Source organism: Sapajus apella, unplaced genomic scaffold (assembly GCF_009761245.1).
Source record: "Sapajus apella isolate SASKATOON/1434 unplaced genomic scaffold, GSC_monkey_1.0 scaffold5, whole genome shotgun sequence".
Classification (NCBI taxonomy): Eukaryota; Metazoa; Chordata; class Mammalia; order Primates; family Cebidae; genus Sapajus; species Sapajus apella.
The window spans coordinates 5,700,831-5,724,151 of NW_022436945.1; the positions used below are offsets into that span (position 1 = coordinate 5,700,831).

Sequence of the window (23,321 nt, forward strand, 5' to 3'; positions counted from 1 at the left end):
AACTGTACCACCAAAAAGAAAGGATAATAGCACCCAAACACTTTTCTTTTAAAAAAAAATCATGAGAGCCTTAAAATGATTAAGTACTTTTATAATACACATTGTGATGTTATATCTTAATAAAATAAAAACCCCAATTCTGAAATTGGGCTTTTGTACTCTCAAAAATCACTTTCTGGGCCTTTATTTATTCATCCAGGACATTAAAAGGTAACACCAGTCTACGCTGATTCACTGCGTTTCTAGAAGGTTCGAATGAGATTCCAAATATACAAAGGAACTCCAAAAAGCCAAAAATATAAAGCATCGTGGTACATACAGATAATGGTTTTTACCTCTGGAGTTTCATTCAGGAGAGTTCGCAAGTCCTTGAAATTGCTGTCTGCCAGTTTCCGACTTCTTTTGATCCGGGTCCTTACCTGGTGATTTGCCACAAAACCATAGAAGATGCCAGTGCTGCAGGAAAAGGCAGAGAGAAGGAAGAGCACTTATTGCGCGGTCCATGGTTCTCTGTCCAGGTCCAGGCAGCTGAGCAGGAGTAGGGAGGGCCCCACAAAGGACTGGCCTTTCCTCTCCCTGGGTCCTCTCCTGCCACAGCCTTCCCATTGCCATCCCACAGTCCAACCACCACCCACATAAAGGCTACAAAACAGGACTCAGTCCTCTCAGAGGAGGCAAATCTTCATTCAGTTCCAAATTACTCTCATCAATGGAACAATGTTTATAATACATTGTGGAGGAAATAGGTGCAAAAAGGTTATAAGGCAGCATGCATGAACCAGTCCCATTTCTGTCCTTAGGTGAATGTGTGTGCACACCCTCCCATATGTGCACGTGCACGCACACACACACACACACACACACACACACACACACACACTTCTGTTCCCCAACTCCCCAAAGAGGCCTATAGAAAAAAAAACATCAAAATGATAAGAGTACCTGAGCCTTCTAAGGTTTTTGGTTTCTCAAATTGTCGGTTAGCACCCTTATTGTCCAGGTTGGAAAGAAACATGAGTTACTTTAGCATCAAAATGCACATGCAACAGAGCACCTGTGTATTATTTCATCCACAAAAACAAGTGAAACGGTGGTGCTGGAAGTCCGTGGTCATGCGCGGAGGAGGGGTGGAACGGCAGAGTATTCTGCTCATGGGTGTATTCACTTCATGGACATTTATGCATATGTACTTGTGAAAAGGACACTTTCCTCCATGTGAAATATACTTCAAAAAAAGGTTCAAAAATGCCACATGAAAGGCATCTTGCAGGAAAGCCTTCTCTATGTGGAAAAAAAAAACGTATTTTTCAAGCCATCTAAAATGTCTAATGTAATACTTAAGAGCTCTTAATGTTGACTAGTTACTAAGAATCATTTGACTTAAAGTAATTTGGCCAACTGGCTTGTTTTTGTGCCAAAGCCTTTGAATATTAAAACGTTAAATCACAAGGTGCTAATTGCCAAGGTTCTGTTGAACTTGGCCACTAGATGGCAGTAAGGAAATACATAAACATAGCGGAACTATTTTACCTACAGAAGTAAGTAACAAACTTGTTTGTAATAATCCAATGGAAGATGTAGATATGGTTTTAGAACTAAGTTTTGCAAATAATAGACAAGCTTTAAAAAATCAGATGCAGAAAATTAATACAGTGCCTCTTCAGCAAAAGCAATGCCTTGAGGCATTGTTTGTGCATATATTTACAGGTAGGATGACTAAACATCCCATTTTTGCACCTAAAATCCCATGTTCCCAGGAAACTTCTCCTTCCTGGGTGAATGGGAACAGTTATTCACCCCACTTATGGTATAAATATATAAATACATTCCAAGGAGCATTGGTTCATTACTGGTTTTGAAACATACTTTCCCCTAGCAGTATAATATTGGTCCATTAGGTTTCCCAAAATGATCCAAAAAAGTCTACATAATACAATGTTGAGGAATATGTCTCATGGTTAACAAGTTGCAGTGTACTGAGTACTAGACTAGGAGCAAAAGATGTAGGTTCTAGGTCTTGTCCTACCACCACCGCACTGTACAAGCCAGAGAAAATCACTTTCCTTCTGTGGGACTCCAGTTGGTATCTCCAAACTGAAAAGATCAGTGTAGATCTCTAGGTCTAATCAGGTAAATTAGACCCAATCTAACTTAGATTAGATAAGTGCTTCTCAAGCTGTAAAGGAGAGCAGCACTGGATGTACACGTTCTCTAAGACTTTAAATTTGGGTTAATTCTGATGATAATCTTTTAAAATAAATATTAACAATATTATGTGCCATTTGGAATGACTGCCTTACAATTTGTCCTAAATTTGCATTGGTATTTTAAGCCAATGCACTATAGCAATAAGAGTTATTAAATCAGACACACCTGCCAAAAGAAGTCAAATGATTCAAAATAATGATTTTGGAGTTTTGTGAAGAAGCGCGCGCACACACACACCACACACAAGCACAGAAGTTGAGTCACAGCAATGCACCTGGAGCTTGCTACCATGCCAAATTCAAAACATTCTAGACCATGATGAGTCAGGATCACCACCTGAACATACCCGATGTTCACAGTGGGGTCCCTTGCTCGCTCTTCCCAATGTGTCCAAATATTTTATTCACTCATCAGCTTCCAGATATAAGAAGTCAAAGTGAACTTGGGAGAAAAGAACCAGTCCAAGTCCACTTGCACTTGACCCTCACTGACCCCTCCACCCACCCCCAGAAGGGAGAAGAACCTCCTTGCCTTGAACTCCCAGAGGCTTTCCCTTCAATTCTGATGGGGCATGTCTCACTTCACACTCCAATTTGTCTTTATTCTTATCTATGTTTAATTTTCCTAAGAAGAGGTGGGAACTACTTCTTTGTTAACTTTGCATAATGCAGTCTTGTTCACACTGGGTGCTCCATGACGGTGAGTTTAAGGGTCGGGCTTTGGTTTCATTTGGCCTATTTAGAAGACTGGCCATATGTCTGGAGTGTGAGTCAGAAACTGTCTTTGTGCTTTATTGAATAAATGTCCTTACTTACAGATCACCAGTCAATGAAATGAATTACAATACCACATTTCAATACAACACTGAATTTCAATGCTACACATTTTGAAAGGCCTATATTTCTACTAATCAATAATAGGTCTAATTAAAATTAAAGCATTGATTAAAAAAAAAACTGTACTAAGCTGGGTGTGGTGGCATGTGCCTGTTATCACAGCTACTTGGAACATGGAGATGGGAGATTCACTTGAACCCAGGAGTTCAAGTCCATCATGGGCAATAGAGCAAGACCCCATTTTAAAGAGAAAAAGGAAAGAAAACTGTACTAAGCATAATTATAGAGTAGAAGTTAGTGATTTTCAAACTCATGCACAAAGTAAATTTTGTATTTAAATTCAAATGCCTATGTAAGAAGGCAGAATGCATTAAGGAAAACTTGGGTGGCATGGGGCCATAGAAGCCCGGAGATCAAAGGTGCACCAGAGGTCTCAAAAGTGCCACCACGATGGCAGATAAGTATCACCATATCTTCCCATTATCCACAAAAATCTGGGAATCTGGATTCTTATGTGAAATCTCCCAATTTTTAAATATTAGCAACTAATCAAAAAAAGATTTAAATACTTTGAAGACCAACTGATGGCCTCCATTTGCAATCTCAAATTTAAACCTTTTCAAATACAAATAGAGAATAAAGAAATTATGCTTTGTAGTATTGATTTAGACATTCCCTGTTGCTCTATGTCTTTTTTGAGCAAAAAAATAGTATGTAAATAAATATTTTTATTTTTAACAACCCCCAATTACTAGAACATAAAGATACTAAGAGACATTTACCTAACACAAAAAGGAAATAAAATTTCAGTGAATGTCAGTTCTCTGGCATTTGACATAAATGCCTTTAGACAATCAAATACGTGCTTTTAAGCAGTACAACAAAATCTCTTGGAACTTTTTAGCAGAAGATAGGAATTTTTATTTTTCTGGCCTTACATCTTCTATATTTTATTATAGAAAATTCACTTTTCTCAAATATATACTTACAAGTAAGTAAACTTTTTATAAAGTAAGACTAAACCTTTCTTTTAAATCTTAACTTTAAAACTTGTATTCTTACCAATTTCTACTGATTCAGTAAAATTAGTCAAAGGAAGCCAAATAAATGCTTTCAGTCTGTAACTGGTCTCTTATTTAAAAAAAATTATTTTACATTTAAACTGTAAGTAACCAGACTTCATTCTCATGAAGAAAGTTTCATGATTTTCAGGACTGCTATTGTAGCTCAACCTTTTTTCTACAACCTTGCAGTCTCCCAGTCAGGAATCAGCAATCACATCCTAATATAAAATGAACTTCGAAAATAACCAGCTTCCTGAAAATGGCTCACATTCAGTTCTCTATGGGAATTATTACCAAGTCTGGATTATCATGCTCAGAAACTTAGAAACATACAGAGGAAGTCAAGGCATCGTTGTTCTTTTTTTTTTTTTTTTTTTTTTTGAGACGGAGTTTCACTCTTGTTACCCAGGCTGGAGTGCAATGGCGCGATCTCGGCTCACCGCAACCTCCGCCTCCTGGGTGCAGGCAATTCTCCTGCCTCAGCCTCCTGAGTCGCTGGGACTACAGGCACACGCCACCATGCCCAGCTAATGTTTTGTATTTTTATTTTTTTTTTTTAAAAATAATAATAACCTTTTTGAAAAATGCAGCGGTGACAAGCAAAAAGAAAGAAAGGAGAAGAAACTTGGCTTTTTCTGTAGTAAGACCCATCTGCTTAGCAGTCTACAGTGAGATGTGGAGATTCGATCTTGTGCTGATGGTCAAACAGACTGCATAAACATATGTCAGTGTATACGGAATTCTCACATTTCACCGCTGCTCTGGGAACGCTCCGAGAAAGAACATGCCCACATAGATTCCACATCTGCTAGAGAATCTTTCTCCTTAACACTTATGATTTCCCATCACCCCCTTCAAAGAAAAGTTTAAAATAAAGAAGGGTGCTCAAAATTAACTTGAAAACTAACTTCGTTTAATTGTAAACATTTTGAACCACGAAATGAAATTGAGTCCAATAAAGGGCAGATGAATTGCTCTGGGTTTCCAAAAGAATTTTTTAAAAATCATACACAAAGACTACTTCTCAATAGTATCCAATCTCCGCCGAGGTCAATGTCAGCTACAGGCCCTGCATTAAACGAGAGAGAGTCCACTGTGCTAGCTTTCCTTTCTGCCTTCCAATTTTATTGACATTCTTTTCCTTCTTCTTTTTATCTAATCTTCTCATTTTGTTGACATACTTTCTTCTCTTGTCTAGCTACTCATAATACAGAAATCTTAACTTTCAGGTCTTTAATCCTCCTGGCTAGCTTTGATTACTTGCAAACAGTATGTAGGTATTACTCAACTAATGATGTTTGAGATCTAAACCAGTGGGAGTTTCGAAAGGAAGCCATCAAAATGTCATCATAAATCAAAAAGTTCATCAGAATTAAAAGTGAGAAAAAAATTCACATACTATTCTCATTTAAGCCTATTTATAATTTATATATCAATTCAACTTGCTACATGAAATCAAATTAGTTTTAGTTTTGTCACAATCTCAAACAGTTGATCAACTTTGGTTTAATTATATTGAAATCTAAAATTACAAGTTTCACATTAATATTTTACTTGGGTGGGAAAAAATTGTTTTAACTGAATGTATAGGAGGCTATAGAATCACAGCACGCATTTTTTAAAAGAATTTTCTAAATTAAAATATACTTAGAGAAAACACTGATTTGATAGGTCTCAATTCTCAAGAATTAACAAAATGGTAGCTTTCTTTTTATATATAAATGGAAGTCATGTTTATTTTTTACTTTGTAGCTTTATTGATGATATAATGTAAATAACTCAATCAGCTGAGAGTTATAACTATAACAATCATAACACATAATTATATATAACACAAATGAAAGTTCAGTTTTTAAAAAGAAACCCAATGTCATGGCTAGGCACAGTGGCTCTTGTCTGTAATCCTAGCACATTGGGAGGTCAAGGAGGGCAGATCACTTAAGGCCAGGAGTTTCAGACCAGCCTGGCCAACATGAGGAAACCCCGTCTCTACTAAAAATACAAAAATTTGCTGGGTCTGGTGTTGCACACTTATAATCCCAGCTACTCGAGAGGCTGAGCCATGAGAATCACTTGAACCCAGAAAGCGGAGGTTGCAGTGAGCCAAGATTGCGCCACTGCAATCCAGCCTGGGTGACACAGTGAGATTCTGTCTCAAAAAAAAAATAAAGAAGGAAACCCATTATTACACATGTAAACATTTATTCAGGTAAATATATACTACATTCAATAAAGAATTTTCCTGAAATTACACTATATATATTGACATCAAGTGAAAATTATTAACCCGTTTTTTTTTAAGTAATCACTCTAACAAGAAGTCCTAAGGGCAGTATTTTCAGATGACACTTTCATACCTGAATCTCATCTCTGAGGTCCAGGATGTACGGAACGGTAACACGGCTGTGCAAGTGTCCAGACAAATGCGGCCTGTGAGTTTCAGGCTTATAGGAAATGCACAGGGATCCCTGGTGGGCCTGACAGGTTTCGGGGCTGTAACTGACATTCTTCTGGTAGCCGGAAGGAGGGAACTACCCCTACAGCTAGGGGTCTGTGCATTCCTTAGAGCATCAAATGCAAAGCAGAGAGAGACAGGGACATCTGGAATGACCACTGACCTGATCCCAAACTGCCTCTCCAGATCAAATGTGAAAAAAACAGCAAGTATCAAATGATTTTTGGAGACTCAGAGAAAGAGACAGTGACAGAAAAATACAGAGGGACAAGGAGAGACAGTAAAGAGAGAGACTGACAGACAGAGATGCCCACACCCCAATCTCGTGGAGAGAAAACAAGTAATTCTCGGGCCATCCGACAGTGCATGAAGTCAGCTAACACATTCACTTGGATCCTGTTTTCCCACATATATTGTTAAGGTCTATTATTCCACTATTAACAGCAAAAGTGTGTCTTTGCTTAAACAATCACTGCCCTGGACTAAGTGGAAATGCATTGGCCTTTATCTGTTGTGAAGAATTTTTTTGTCATTGTTCAAGTTTTAGTTTAGTTAATTCAATAGGTAATACCCAAGCCTGGTATATATTCAAAAGAGACAAAAAGCCCAGCTACAGCAAGAAGTGAGTTTCCTTCCTTCCCCTCACAACCCTCAATTTCCTTTCCAGAGGCAACCACTATTGCCAGTTTCTTGTCAACCCTTTCACATTCCATCCGCTCTATAAAAATATGACCAAGTGCTTGTGTCTCCTTCGTGATCTTTTTTTTAACATAGCTATCGTGTTCTGCACATGGTCTGCAACCTGCTTTTTTCACTTCATCTATTTTGGTGACTGTTTGGTATCAAGTCCAGAGCTGCCCAATCCTCTCCAATGGGGACACTACATTCCAGTGAGTAAGCCATGCATCTTACCAGACCCCTGCTGGTGGCCACACTTAAAGCCTCTCCTTCTTGGGTTTGCAGCTGGAACTCTAACTCATAGCACTTACTGTTTTCTACTAAAATTCCTGAATATCACTTCCTTAGTGAAATTGAAAAAATCTTATGGCTACTGAGCACGTGAGGTCTTTGGAGAAACAACAAAGAGAAGCTGTTGGCCAACGCTTGCTGTGCCTTCATGCCACAGGAACTTTATTTCTGTCCCTGCATAAAACGGTGAAATGAGTGAGGAAACGTGGAACGATAACCAAGCATCATAACAAGGGAACGCTATTGTGGTGCACATTCTTCAAATGAGCAATCTAATCTGGACTCGAAAAATTGTCATCTTAAAAGCAACTTATTTCTGAACAGCCAGTCAGCTGGAAAACTTGAAAGCAGCAGAAGCTGCAGCAGAAACACCCTAAATCGTGAAGTGTGCTCCAGACTTCAAGAGAGGGTAGTGGATTAACAGCAAATATGAAAAAAAAATGGGTTTATTATTAGAAAGTCAATTGCATTCTACAATATTCTCAGATTTCCGAATTCAGGACTCCATCTGTCCATCAGGATTCCTCTGGAATCAACCAGCAAATCAACTCGCAGATCCATCCCCTTTCTGCATGCTGCCTGTCTGCAAACAGCGAATTAAGAGGAGTCTGCTGCACTGGGAGGTAAATGCTTTCTGCAGTTCAAGATTTCTCATAATATCTTCAAGAGGAAAACAATACCAAAGGGCCAGCTCACCAGCTCAGTTAGGGCAGCTTCATCACAATGCTGATGTCTGGTGATAATGAGATCCTTTGGAAACACTCTGGACAAGCACTTGTGTTTTCCCTTTCTTGTTTTGTGGGGTTTTTTTCATTGTTGCTATTTTGTTTAGTTTTAAACTCATGGTTTAACAATTAAAATATGAGACGTTCTTCATCAGCCTAAAACACAATCAGTTGTTGTCCCAGATTCTACTTGCCTTATTATTATACAAATCACCAAGAGGGAGATGGCAAAGCATTTCCTCAGGAAGGGCCCATTTTCCTTCTGTCGCTGGTGCATTTCTCCACCACATTTGTTACAGCAGCGACACATACAAAAGAAATACCCCACCAGAGGCATCAGAATAATAAACAGCAGTCCCAGGAGAGAGCACAGAATAATCCCTGCTTCATAGTAGGCAATCTGCAATTCAAACAGAAGAAACAGCACATATTGTAACACGAAATAATAAGTAAAACATTCCACGGTGTACATGGCTCCTTTTTTTTTTTTCCTGAGACAGAGTCTCACTCTATTGCCCAGGCTGGAATGCAATGGTGCGATCTCCACTCACTGCAACCTCCACCTCCTGGATTCAAGTGATTCTCATGCCTCAGCCTCTGAGTAGCTGGGATTACAGGTGCCCACCATCATGCCCAGCTAATTTTTGTATTCTTAGTACAGATAAGGTTTCACCATGTTTTCCAGTCTGGTCTTAAACTTCTGCCCTCAAGCAATCCACCTGCCTTGGCCTCCCAAAGTGCTAGGATTACAGGTGTAAGCCACTGCTCCTGGCTATGTTTCATTTTTTTAAACCTATCTGCTATCACTAAGTGAACCTGAATGTGTGTTTTGTTGTTGTTGTTTTTGCATTTTGAAGTCTTTCTTGAAACAGAGGAAGCAGAGAATTGAGTTATTAAATATAGGACCAAGAGGTAACTGGAAGATGTCTTTCAGCCCCTAGGAAGATGTCTAGATGCTAGGTTGAGCTGCAAATGGTTTAATTTCAACCCCAAAGGTATTTTGTTTGTTTTTAAATGGTTCAATAAATCTTGGCAGGAGTACTTGCATAACAAATAGTCTACATATAAAGTGCTTTACACCAGGAAAACTGCACAAGTAGACGTTGTTAAAAATTCAAAGCACTTTGGATTGGCTGGCAAACAGTTACAGAAGAATCTGGAATGTATCTTAATTTAGAAAAAAGGCTCAGACTCTAAGTCAGGCATATTAAACACAAGCCAGTCACTGGGTTTCTCCATTGATACACCAGAAATAATAATACGTACCTTGACAAGTCACTGTGAAAATGAGCAATAAGGCACGATTAGAAATAATGTGACAAAGTGCCAGGCACTGAATAGACAATAAAGACGCCTCTCTCGCCAGCCCAGGAGCCAGATCCACAGTGAAGGACCAACCTCGGCAGTCCATGTCTCAGACAATTCCTAAGCTTCGAGGAACAGCACAATTTCTAGATACAATCATGTGACCTAAACATATTTTCGTAATCACTGCTGACTTTATTCCCGGATAAACAAAAATTAATGCAACTGGATGATGAAACTTGATGTCATTCCAATTCATGCATGTAGTTGCTTACATTTCTAAAGAATGTCAGAAAATTGCAAGTTGGCAGTTTGGAACTAAATGGACAATCTAGACAGCTGCGAATTCTGAAGCCAAGCTGAGCAAAGAAAAATAAAACTCAAGTTTTGTTCCTGGGAGCAAATAGGATGTTTTGGAGGAGAGACCTGGTTTACACCCCAGCAGGGGGCTTCCAGGTCCCTAAACTGGATGGTGTTACATTAGCATTAACCTCATAAATATACTGCAAGGGACAAATAACTAAATGACTGAATGTGAAAATAACTAGCCAAGTGCCCAGCACACAATTGATACTCAGTAAATGGTAGTTAACTCTATGAGCAAATGCTCAAGACTAGTAAATCTGGTGCATCTGGCACTTGAATATTATCTAGTTCCATATTAAAATTAAATTGCTAAAAAAAATGGCTGAATCTTGCTTTATTTGTCAAATATCTGCTTGTGCTTAAGCTAACCCCCATCCCATGTCCACGAAGAGGCATTATTAGCTGACTTAACCCTTCCTCAAGGACCAATATCACTTGCCAATTAAGAAACCAGCCCAGACATTCCAAACTTTTCCTTACGTATTTTTCCATCATTTCTCAGCAAATCTTCTACATTATTTACTCTTTTAAAGAAACATAAATTCTTTCTGAATTCCAGGAGACACTGAACCCAACCCCAGGAGAGTAGATTGAAATGTTTTAAATGCACTAATTTTAGCTTTAAATAGAATTAGTACGTTTGATACGTAGCCTTTCTAATGTTACTGACTAAATATCAGGCAGTATCAGGAACAAGATAGGGCATTTCTGGAGTCCACTTCTAGGCTGAATAGATGCAGGCCGGTCAGTACTTAAACTGTTTTTTGATACACCAAGATCTTTGACGACTTTGTTGATTATTTTGAAGATCAACATCTAAATATTGAAGATATGTCTTTCTTAAAAGAGAGGGTTAAAAGTGTGGTAAAACAGAAATGAAACGGATCATTTAAAAATCTTCACAGTGAGAACGTCAGTGAAGAACAGAAAAGCTTTCAAAGAGCAACTGGAAACAGCAGACGAGGACTTTACCTTCAGACCTAAGAGTACAGTTTCTGGCTGTAGAAGTCAACGCAGGTGAGGAATTTTGGCAGAGGCGGCATGCATCAAGAAAACAGACAGAAAAAGTTATGAGTGATCAACCATAACCAAAAACATTAATATCACACACGGAGAAAATTGAGTGATAGAAGGATAAACACAAGAGAGGAATATAAAACTTGAGAGCAAATTCAAGAAACGGCGTATTAAGTTGCTTCAAGTTCTGAAATTTACATTTGCATTTACATTTGGAGTTCCCAAAAGGTTCTTAATCAGTATGCTAATCAGTTATGAAATGGAGAATCAGAGGGGGAGTTACAAATGCTTAACACACTAACCATGAGATCTTCTTAAAATAGAGAATCAGGCCTGAGAACTCCAGAACCAATGGCAGCATCTTCCAAAGTTCCTGTTCTAAAGTTATTCTAAAATAAAAATCTGATGGTGCTATTCCCTTGCTTAAAGCGATCAATGGATTCCCACCATTTTTATTCCAAACATCTCAATGTTTAATTTTAAATGTCCTTTTACGGCAAAATAAACTTAGGTGGCTCTATGCCATTTTCTAGATCATTTTTTTTTTAAATATTCTGGTCCTGAAAATCTAAAAGGTTAGAAACTATTGCCTTAGCTGGCAGATCTTCACAGATCTGAGGGAACATTTGTGAAAAGAAACACTTTTAAATGAGGCATCCAAAATACTGGGACTAGGGGCCAGTTCAGATATACCTGCCTCTGGGGTCACACTGGGCATCTTAAATAGTCCCAGTCTCGCTTTCTGGGGGAGGGGCATACAAGCTTGTTACCAACCAGGGCACAAGCTCCCAAACTCACCAGACATAAAAAAAAGCACCTCACAGTTTGTGTTCAAAAAAATAAAACACTGACTCCTGGGCTCCTCCGCTAGAGCACATGAGTCAGAAGATATGGGTAAGACCAGGAATCTGTGTTCCCTGTGTCTCCCAAACAACTTGACCTGGAGTCATTTGCTTAGGATCTGCTTCAAGGGGAAGGAACCCAACACACCCAGCCTTTATCAGACTAAATCCAATCAGAAAGCCTTCCTCCAGATGCGGCCTGGCTCCTTTGGTATCTTTGCTTTAACTAAACCCCTATCTTTTAGAAAGCGTGGTCCAGTTCCGCATCTAGAGGAGGATTCAGCTCATTCATGTGGGCTCAGTTCTGCATATTCTCTCCACTCACCCTCACCCAGAGGTTTTACTCATTTGCAGAGGCAAGGAAAGAGAACAGGAGCTGGGGTATAAACCAAGGTTATGGGACTGCTAAATCTAATATCGAGTCAAGCACAAAGCAGTTGTCCAACTAAGACCCTGTCAGGGACAGTGGCAGCCCAGGGACAGTGGCAGCCCAGGGACAGTGGCAGCCCAGCTCCAGCCCAGAGTCACAGGTTCGTCAAGGCCACCTAGCAGTCTCAGGACCTTGTCTTCCAAGTCCTGGATCCCACTGAGGCACTGCCCCCTACTTCCATTCCTTGGTTGGCATTCAGGCTGGCTACTAATGTTATGCTAATTTGAATATAAATATAAAAGCAACGGTCATTTTCTTCCCCCCAGAGATGCCGGCCGAGGTGGCAATCACGTTTGGGAGATATAAATGAAGCCTGTGGCACTGAAGAATGAAAATGCTTTCCACGGTGCTTGGGAAAGCTGTGAGCCCTGGCAACAGCTCAGTTCGTCTTCCAGGCAGTCTTCCCTTGCTGGATGCAAATGGTCTCCAGACAAGGCTTTCCTCTTCAGCTTCTGCATTTACTTTTCTCTTGCGTATAATTTTCTTGCAAATTAAGAATAGGATGAGGCTCTTTGTAACTACCGTATCTGAGGCAATGATTCACTGGGCAAGTTAACGGCCCTCCCCCCAGGCCAGAAACACTAGCATTCAGATTTGTTGTGCAGGCCAGTAAAACACATCCACCTATACATCTGCTTATTGGAGCTGGATAACCACCTTCAAACCAGGAAAGGAAGGAACAAAGTGCTTTACTTACCGAGAAAGACTGAGAACCTGGCAAACACATTTTACTAATTTTTATTACCTTACATTCAATGCTACACACTTTTGTCTGTCTGTTTCATGGGCAACCTACACTCATAACACACCAAAATCAAAAGACCATTTTCGGTTTAGGTAGGTGGCTGCAGACGAGTGCGTTGACAGCACCATGGGTAACAACCAGAAAAATGGAAGGAGCCTTGATACTTTCGGAAAATCCTATGGACTCACTTTGGAGAGGCATTCAAGACCCTCCCATGATCAGATCCCAATTTATCTTTTTTTTCTCTCCCTCCGGCTAGGGGCCTGCTTCTTTCATACCTTGACCTCTTTGCTCACATGGTTCCTGAAGCCTGGAATGTGGGCAGAGAGAGTGCCCACCCCTCTCACCGGCTCCAGCCCTTGTATGATCCTTGTTACTTATTAACTAGACATTATCCCTGCTGTTGTCTTCTAGCCTCTTGAGACCAAAGGCTATCATCCTCATCTCCACCTTCCTCCAATTCTAGCCAACTACTCCCACAGCAGGAGCTTCATAAGCCTTGTGCAAATACAAACCTACTTTTTAACAAATGATGTTTTATAACAAAGTGCACAGTCACCGTTTCTAGGAATTTTCAAACAATTCTACTTAATGAGGGAGTTCTTATCCCTCAGCTAAAGGAAAAGTAGCGAAATATTTCTTTTTGAAGAAATTTTAGTTTTGAATTTCTGAATAACATATAACTTGAAAGGTTTTCTTCAAATGCTACTTTTGAAACTTCTGCTATGGTTCAAACGGGATCTGTAAGGTAGTTCAACATTCCATAAAAGTTCTTAGTCAAAAAAGGTTACTAAAATTGCAGATTGAATAACTGGTTGTTTAAAGATTTACTTCCAAGTCAGACAAAATTTTTCTCATACTTCATATTTTTAATAACAAATACACCAATGAAAAATTACCTCGTCGTAATTAATTTTGGACCCAAGTGCCTTCTGTATGACTTTTCTCAAAGTATCTGGAAAAAAAAAGCCACAAAATAGCAAAATTATTTTTTCAGCAAAAATATAAAATGCATATTTAGAAAAAAAGAGGTCTATATATGCTTACAAATTATTAATACCTATATTTCCATTATTATTTTATTCCTATTTCTTAATGTAGATAAATAATGACCTCTAGCCAGAAGCCAAGAATAGAGACAAATACTTCTGATTTACCATTTGCCAGTGACAGAATTAGAGTTGTTATTTTTAAGTAATTTATCATAATATACCTTAATATTTACCAGCAAACACGTGTAGCTTATTGATAATCATTTATAAAAATTATGCTGAAATTGCTAATTCTTAATTATCTGGAAACACAATGCAATTTATTTTTCAATAATTCTACATTTGCATATTAATATTTTACAAAGGAATGGATTTAAAAAAATCTTAAAATTAACCCAAATTGGTCGGGCACCATGGCTCATGCCTATAATCCCAGTACTTTGGGATGCTGACACAGGCAGATCACCTGAGACCAAAAGTTTGAGACCAGCCTGGCCAACACGGTGAAACTCTGTCTCTACTAAAAATACAAAAATTAGGCAGCATGGTGGCACATCCCTGTAATCCCAGCTCGTCAGGAGGCTGAGACGGGAGGATCACTTGAACCCAGGAGGTGGAAGTTGCAGTGAGCTGAGGTTGCGCCACTGCACTCCAGAGTCCATCAAAAAAATAATAATAGTAAATAACCTAAGAGTTCTGAACATGGAAATCCTTCTCTTCCTGTCTCAAGCAGTGCACAAAAATCTATGCAATGCAAACTTAAACTTTTCCATAGATATTTATTTAGGGCATTTCAAATTCTCACATAGGTCTGGGACCAAAAATGGTTAAGAGCCACCTCTTAACCCCAAGCCACCATCTAAGAATGATATGAGAGAACTGAGACACGGACAGAGAGGGTGACATAGTGATTCGTGAGGAGGCCAGACCAAGACCAGGTCTTCCTTCTCCTGTGCAGGTGCCTTCCCGCCACCCTGGACGCTGTCTCTCATCCCCGGAAGGAGCTTCTGCAGTGCTATCACTATATCCATCACACCTGAAATGTACTACTGGAGGGCAAAAGAAACCCCACATTGACTCCTTTTTTATGCAAAAAAGTTCAGATTAACATACAGGAAAACGAAGCAAGCACTTTCCCGCATGGCTTTCCGCAAAATAATTGTTCTATTCTACAACTCAGAGATATGGGCTGATGTTTAAAGATTGTGCTGCAGGAACAAGGGATTTTTCAAACTGGTATATACCCCGGGAACCACAATAGTTCCTTCACAGTACCTCGGGGGCTGCCCAGGGACCAGAGGGACATTGAGGCTGTCCAGTCCCACAGGCTCCCTCCCTCTTCAACCAGTCAGCATTGCTTTGGCCTGTTTTACAGATCAGGCTTCTGTTTAAAATGCCATTGGATGAAAGAGTCTACTGCTAATTAAAAAAATGAGAAATCATCTGTTTATTAAAATACATGTAGTTGCACAGCATAAAATACAACATATTGCACAATATGTTGCAATTTGGGATCCTGATCTAGTAAGGATTTAGAAGGGAATCCACCACTTACTGGGTGTCTAATTTTAGGTGAGTAACTGCTACAAACATCCTCATCTGCAAAATAAGATGTCCTTACTCTCAAAGGACCACTTAGGGTGAAGTGAGAAAACATTTATGAATAAAATAGCACCAGGCCTGGCACACAGTGGGCACTTAGTGTATACCTGCTATTATTACATGAAGGGATTTAAAGAACGCAGATTACAGAACAGTGTCCATGCAGTGTGGAAGACTGTTATTGTGGCATTCAAGAACCATTCACTTTTCTTTTCCTCACAAAATAAAACAAACAAACAAACAAAAACAAAATGAAAACCTTTGGGTTTCTTTTGGGGAACTGCTCCTTCCATCCTCTCAGGTCACATGGACTGAGGAATCTGTGAGTCCAGCACCACAAAGGTAGATCCTTACTGGTCTAAACCAGCAGGTCTCCAAGCATGGGCTGTGGGAATCCCCAAGATATGTTCAGGATTTCCATGAGGTAGAAATACAAGATGTTAATTGCTTTTTTGTTGTGTTGACATTGCACTAGGATGCAAAGACAGTTGTAGATAAGAATGCAGGTGATTTAGAACGAATCAAGGTTGCAGCTAATACTCATTATATTCTCTGCCATCATGCATTCATGTTCAATAGTCAGTTACACTTAAAAAGAGTCTTGATAAAGCATTAAAAATTATTTTTATTAAACCTCAACCTGGGAGTACAGCTTTTGTGTAAGAAAATGGCAACTACACATACAGTTCTTTCATGCACATCAAAGTATAATGTGCAAAAAGCATTTGTGCAAGTGTTTTAAGTTGTGAGCTCAACTAGCCACAGCTCTCATGGAACACCATCTTTACTTGGAAGAAAGGTTGATGGCCAGACACGGTGGCTCATACCTGTAATCCTAGCACTATGGGAGGCCAAGGAGAGAGGACTGCTCCAGCCCAGGAGTTTAAGACCAGTTTGGGCAACTGGGTAACATAGTGAGAGGCTGAGATAGGAGAAACATTTGAGCCCAGGAGTCCGACTAAGCCACTGCACTCCAGCTTGAGTGACAGGGCGAGACCCTGCCTGAAAAAGAATAAAAATAAAATAGGCAGGGCCTTGTGGCTCACGCTTGTAATCCCAGTAGTTTGGGAGGCTGAGGTGAGTGGATCACCTGAGGTCGGGAGTTTGAGACCAGCCTGACCAACGTGGAGAAACACTGTCTCTACTAAAAATACAAAATTAGCCAGGCGTGGTGGTGCATCCCTGTAATCCCAGCTACGTGGGAGGCTGAGGCAGGAGAATCACTTGAACTCGGGAGGCAGAGGTTGCAGTGAACTGAGATGGTTCCACAGCACCCCAGTGTGGGCAACAAGAGTGAAACTCCGTCTCAAAATTAAAAAATTAAATAAGAAAGGCTAAGAGACAAGTTGTTACTTTTCAGATTGCGTATACCCAATCTCCGCCTTTAATCGTGGTTCACTGCAGGCTCAAACTCCTGGGCTCAGGTTATCCTCCCCTCTCTCCTCAGACTCCTGCATAGCTAGGACTACAAGTGCATCCACCATGAGCAGATATTTTTTAAATTTTTTTTGGAGGGATGGAGTCTCACTATGTTGCCCAGGCTGGCCTTAAACCCCTGGCTTCAAATGATCCTCTCACCTTGGCCTCCCGAAGCACTGGGGTTACAGGCGTGAGCCATCATGCTTGGCCAGCATTTTCTCTAAAATGAAAGAAGTGGAGCTTGTAAGTTTAAGAAGCCACTGACAGGATTTGTTGCCAATGATAAAATTGGAGCTTTTAAACAAAAGTTAGGATTTTGCAAAATTTGTATCCACCACCATGAGTTTGACAGCACCGCAGTACTTATGCCTTTCTAACGTCATCAGTAAGGATATTAAAGAATTTTTGATACTATGAAATGAAATATGTCCACATTTGGGAGATGTGCAAAACTCAGTTAATGAATATTTTCCAAATGATTCATGCATCATGTCACAAAATCCTACATGGAAAAAGTTCCATTCAAAGTGGAAGACAGAGAAGTAGGAGGAGAGCAGATGATGAAAAATGACTTAATGGGTACAGTGTACATTATTCAGGTGATGGATGCTCTAAAAGTCCTGACTTCATGACTATGTACTCTATCCACACAACAAAATTACACCTGTACCCCATAAATTTGTACAAATTTAAAATTTTTAAAAATAAATACAGTGGAAAACAGACCAGTGGATGTTAATAGATCAAAGTTTGAAAAATTAATTCATATGGTTCCAGATTCCACGTTGCAAATAACCTTTAAAAACTAGCACTTGTACAGTTTTAGTGTGGTATTAAAGAAAAATAGCCACAATTATCTGAAGACACTACTAAATTACTGCTCTCTATTACAACTGCATATCTCAGTGAGAGCAGACTTCACATTCTACATCAACCGAGCCAACACCCAGTACCTCAACAGGACGAAATCAGACACAAATATGAAAATCCAGCTGACTTGCACTAAGCCAGATGTTCAAGAGATTTGCAAAAAGGCAAAAACTAATGCCGCTCTTCTCATGAGTTTTGCTTTTGGAAACTGTAGTTATTTTTAACAAAATTATTTATGGGAAGGGTTTATTATCATTCTTTTAAATGAATTGACAAATATATGTTAAAGTGTTCTCCATTTTATCTTCAAATATGATAAATATTGATAAACAAAAGGGACCCTAAATAATTTTTAAGAGTTAAAGGGGATTTGAGACCCACAGTGTGTAACTGACACCTCCTGGACTGAGCCAAGTAACATATCCCCACAGCCCCTATAACTTGCTTTGGGATCCAACTTCAGCCAGTGAGACACACTCAACAGACTCAAACTTGGATTTTCTTGTATTTTGTTTGGTTTGTTTGTTCGTTTGTTTCATAGAGATGGGATCTCGTTCTGTCAGGCTGGAGTGTCAGGGCACCCTCATAGCTCACTGCAGCCTCCAACTTCTGGCCTCAGCCTCCAGAGGAGCTGGGACCACAGGCGTGCACCACCACACCCAGCTAACCCTTGGCTTTTTCAGGGGAGGAATGCTCACTAACACCACCCTTCCCCAGGCCCGTGGTGGACAGGACGTTGGTCTGAAGCCAGCGCCACAGTCCTCCAAGCACACGGCAAGAGACTGAGAATTGAAGCCCCATCTGAGAACCAGTCCCGGCAGCATCACGGAAGCCCCATTTTGAATGGACACGTGCTGATGAGGTGAATGAGGTGGCAGGGATGTGTACCGTAGCCCAAAAATACAGAAAAACAAGGGCAGCCTCCTCTTGAGGGCACGTGGGTTGCCCCATGATGCTGTCTGGGACGTGGTTCTGTGCCTCTCCATCCACTGCTCTGTCCATGGCTCTGACTGCCAGCCTCTCCAGGGTGTGTGGCCTGGGAAGGAATAGCCCTGACTTCAGGATGGACCTTCTGTGGCCAGAAGCCAAGTCTGTGCAAATGAGTTCTGGAACTCAGGGCCTCTCTGTCTGTCTCTCTCTCTCACAGACGCTCCGCGGTCAGGATGTCTTCAGCTTCGTAGGATTCTTATGCACTTTCTCATTCCACTTCAACAGGCCTCTATCAATAGCACAGGCAGCAGGAGCTTCTCCAACAGGCTGCGCGCGTGATTACGTGTGCGATTTACGAGTTTTGTGATGTCTGAGCCACAGAAGTAAGCTAAAATAAGAAACGTGCCTTGTACAGGACCCATGAATTATAACAGATCCACCTTCTTTGTTAGTCAAAACTCATCTTTGACTAAGATATTTCTGTTCCCAAACTGGCTTCTTTTAATACATATGTAGATTCTGGCCCAAGCTGGGCCTAGTGAGATTCCATCTCTGTAATGTTTTCTTGTAAAACGAATAGAGAACCGAAAATCCCCCGTTGTTTGCAGTAGATTTATCAGACTTTGCCAAGCTTAAGTGCTCTTGGAAAGATTTTGCTGATAGTATCTGTACGTCAGCTCTCTTGGGCACTTGTGTGTACCTAGAAATGTGATTAATTGAGAGCATAACTAGGGTTAAGTGCCTCTCTGTGGAGAGACCACAGAGTCCCTCTTTTACCTTTGGTGGCCCTGTGAAACACACATAGTTCAGGGGTTCTCACATGTGTCTGTGTGCTAAGAAGGATTTAATATGTTAACTCATACATTAAAACAACACTGATCAAAGTGAAAGAGATTATTCATATCTTTTGAAAAGACAGAATAAAATAATATTCAAGTTCAACTTAGAGACTTGCAGAAACTAGGTTTGAACATGCATAATTTTAGTAAATTAAATGTTAATTTAAAAGCAACTATAATTATTTCTTTCCAGGCACAAAAAACTTTCTGCAGGCACTTACAAATAAATTTGACAACTTGCCCCTATCTAGACCAAATTCCTAAGGGGACGAGGGAAGTAGCAAACTAAGTAGAACTGACAAGCCCAGGAAAAATACAAATCTAGACAGCTCAAAAAGCGGTGAGTCTCTGGATTGCTGGCATTACACAGGCCATGGAAGATCAAAAGGCATCTTGCCCCAAGAAAAGTGTCCAGCACAGTGTTTGGTATCTAATATATGGAGCGCTACAGATGCGGAGAGACATGTTAGCATCTCCCACCTCCGCTCTGGGATCCCACAGCCTTCAACACTCCACTCTTCCCTGCTGGCCCTCAGCAAGTGGCACAGAATGAAAGCGTCCCGTGGCATCTATGTGTTGTCTCTTCCTCCCTAGCCTGCAGCCTGACACTATTCCCCTGCTCCCTTGCAGCTACCAGGGACCAGAGGCCTTGAGTTCTGGCCAGCGGAACACAGTTGGATGTACACGCACACCACTTCCAGGCCTCACCTCTGAAACCTCCCAAAAACCCTGCATGTTTGCCCTCTTTATTCATCTCTCAGCCAAATACAGAGGATCCAGTGGAGAATTCCAAAGCCCAAGGGGTTGGTAGAACCATTAGGTAGAGTCTCCAGATCACACTACCCAACTCACGGCAGCTTCTACGTTGGACTGAGCAGTGAACCATAGACATTTTGCACTGAGACTTGGGCTTGTTTCTCTTAGCAAAGGGTGTTACTTACCCTAGTAAAACATGCCTTACTGAATTAAGACCCCCAACATTTTCTAATTACGTGCCTCCTCTACCAGTAGCCTATCATGACTGCTTTGACTAAACAAAGAATGAGAAAAAAAAACAAACTTATTTTTCTCAGCAGAAAGTATACATACACATGACACATGCAGAGACTCAGTGAAGCTTATAAACCAGCACCCACATAAAGGGAGATTTCTAAGACATCTTCATTCAATGATATGAATTCCTGTATTCATAAAAGATAATGCATAAAAAGGTACTTGCACTTATAAAAATCACTACCAAATACAGTGGAGGATAGCTTAGATGAATTACACTTCCCGCCTGTTTCTCATTTATGGTCTACAAAGCTTGGAGAGTCACCCCGGGCCTGAGACACATCCAATGAGCCTACCAATGGAATTGTTCTAACTGACAAAACACATGTTCATAACCAGTTTAAACCACCAATTCAAACAAGTCTCTACTGCCAAAATACTTAAGGAAAATGTTCTCAGGTGACAGTGTTATCCTGGGAATAGCACGTCAGATAGGGGTCAAGGCTAAGTTGGCTTACGTCTTGGTAGCATCTCCAAGAGTTATGAGCACAAATGGCTGGCAAAATGAGCTGGGAGTACCAGCTTCCAGGCTTAAGGCTGCCTTTTCTAGAGAAGAATGCAGATTTAACTCAAGATGCAGAGCCAATTGGTGAAAATATAAACATTTATGTGTTTTATATGTGGCCACCAACACTTTCTCCAGGGCTCCTATACAGAAGGGATCTTAAATTATAAACAGAGGTAACACTGCCTCTGAGTCTTGAGCTAAGCCTGCTGGGTTTTGTTTTTTTTGCTTTAGAACTTCCTGATTCCGATTTCTAAAATGAAAATTTGCCTTCTCTTGACGACAGGAAAGTACCTCATGACTTTAGACAAATTCAGAAATGTCTGCATAACTTAACTCAATTTACCTTTTATCAAGGAAAACAGTGTTTAAGGAGCCAATTCATTGTGTGAAAATGTTGAAATCTACATTGAATCAGTATAGTAGATATCATCAATTCTAAAAGGTTGATTGGAAAGAAAAAGAAGGAAAACAAGCCTTCGATATTTTGTTTTAACTTAAGACATACAAATACACATGCGTTTCCCTATCATGTGGTGCAAAGCCAGTCACTTCAGCTTCAAATCACAAGCTCAAGGGAGAAGAGAATGACCCCATCGATTCGCTGAGTCACGCTGTCTATTCAGAGTGGGTACTTCAGAGACAGCGCTCAGTCATCATAGACTCTGTCTCAAGATACAGGTGACCTTGTTCACTTGATTCTTCAGTGACTAGAATAGGCAGAGGGCTAGGCTTTCCTCCAACTACACACTCCTTCCCACCCTCATTCCTCATTCCCAAATATTGGGGATAACTGCCTGTGTCTGTCCTCATTCTCCAACAAGAGACAGTAGTACAGATATACAGAGACTTGTTCTAAGGAACTGTGGGGGCTACCAAGTCTGCGATCTGTAGGAAAGGCTGGCAGGCTGTAAACTCAGTGGATGCTACAGTCTTGAGGCAGGATTTCTTCCTCTTCGGGAAACCTCAGCTTTTGCTCTTCAGGTCTTTCAACTGATTGGATGAGGCCACTCTATCAAGGGTACTGCCCTTCTTTTTTTTTTTTTTTTTTGAGAGTCTCTGTCACCCAAGCTGGAGTACAGTGGGGCAATCTCAGCTCACTGCAACCTCTGCCTCCTGGGTTCAAGTGATTCTTGCCTCAGCCTCCAAAGTAGCTGGGATTACAGGCGCATGCCACCACACCTGGATAATTTTTGTATTTCCAATAGGGATGGGGTTCACCATGTTAGCCAGGCTGGTCTAGAACTCCTGAACCTCAAGTGATCTGCCCACCTCTGCCTCCCAAAGTGCTGGAATTACAGGTATGAGCCACCATGCCTGGCTGGTACTTACTATGCCAGGCCAGTACTGCCTTTCATTTAAAGGTTACAATTAGTTACGTTAAACTAGTTGCAGATTTCAACAACAGTTACAAAATACTTGTAGCAGCAACCCTAGATTAATGCTTGCTTAGGTCGTTGTCTATCATCTGCTATAGCCTGGACTAAGTCTACTCCAGCCAACTGTTGCTCCTGCTGGAATGGTTACACCCCATGGACGCTGGGGCAGAACATCTCTGAGCAGCTCTGTTTCAGAGCAGGTAGAGAAACCATCATTAATGACAACTGCTGACAACCTGAGCCCCCTACCAAGCAAAGGGCAGCAATCGGGGCCCAGTGAGCACAAGGGCAAGAGACCACACACAGTTTCTGAGGACAAGGATCTTGAATGAGGAGCCTTAACCACCCCCCAAAAAAAGTTGATTTATATTTGGTGTGCACTCAATTCAAAGGCCTGAATTCAAATAAATGCCTTTTGAAAAGGTTTCCATGGAAAATACTAGAACTGAAGAAGTTTGTCACTTGAAAGATTATGTGTGGCTTTTCTGAAAAATATACTTATCAACTCCACCTTCCAGCACCCCATTTGGTTAAATGTGTTCATGATCATTTATAATGAAATAAATACAACCTGTCCACTCCTGGGCCCATACATTCCCATGGCTGGATGGGTGAAACTGAGACCAAATAAGTGATTCGGGGGGAACCCAAACAGCACAACGGCCTCGGGTCCTGGAATTCACCAAATTTACTGACAGCCCGTTTCTTTATGCTGTAGCTGAGCTGCGCCTGTCTGAATTTAGTACCTGATTGATACACACTGAAACAAC

The 23,321-nt window shown here is 40.6% G+C and overlaps 1 protein-coding gene across 19 annotated transcripts in view; it reads right to left on the reverse strand.

The window, feature by feature from the left end:
• Positions 1-23,321, reverse strand: part of PROM1 (prominin 1) — a 105,217-nt gene that overhangs the window by 50,538 nt on the left and 31,358 nt on the right. For 8 of the 19 annotated variants that reach the window (XM_032272979.1, XM_032272982.1, XM_032272976.1 and 5 more), the window contains 4 exons: positions 13,862-13,917; positions 10,901-10,927; positions 8,452-8,657; positions 336-456 (listed from right to left, as the gene is read on the reverse strand). In XM_032272979.1, coding sequence (XP_032128870.1) covers positions 336-456; positions 8,452-8,657; positions 10,901-10,927; positions 13,862-13,917 — 410 coding nt within the window. Of the gene's footprint in view, positions 1-335; positions 457-8,451; positions 8,658-10,900; positions 10,928-13,240; positions 13,819-13,861; positions 13,918-15,815; positions 15,914-23,321 lie in introns of those variants that run through there. The other 11 variants (XM_032272987.1, XM_032272990.1, XM_032273017.1 and 8 more) reach the window with 5 other exon arrangements.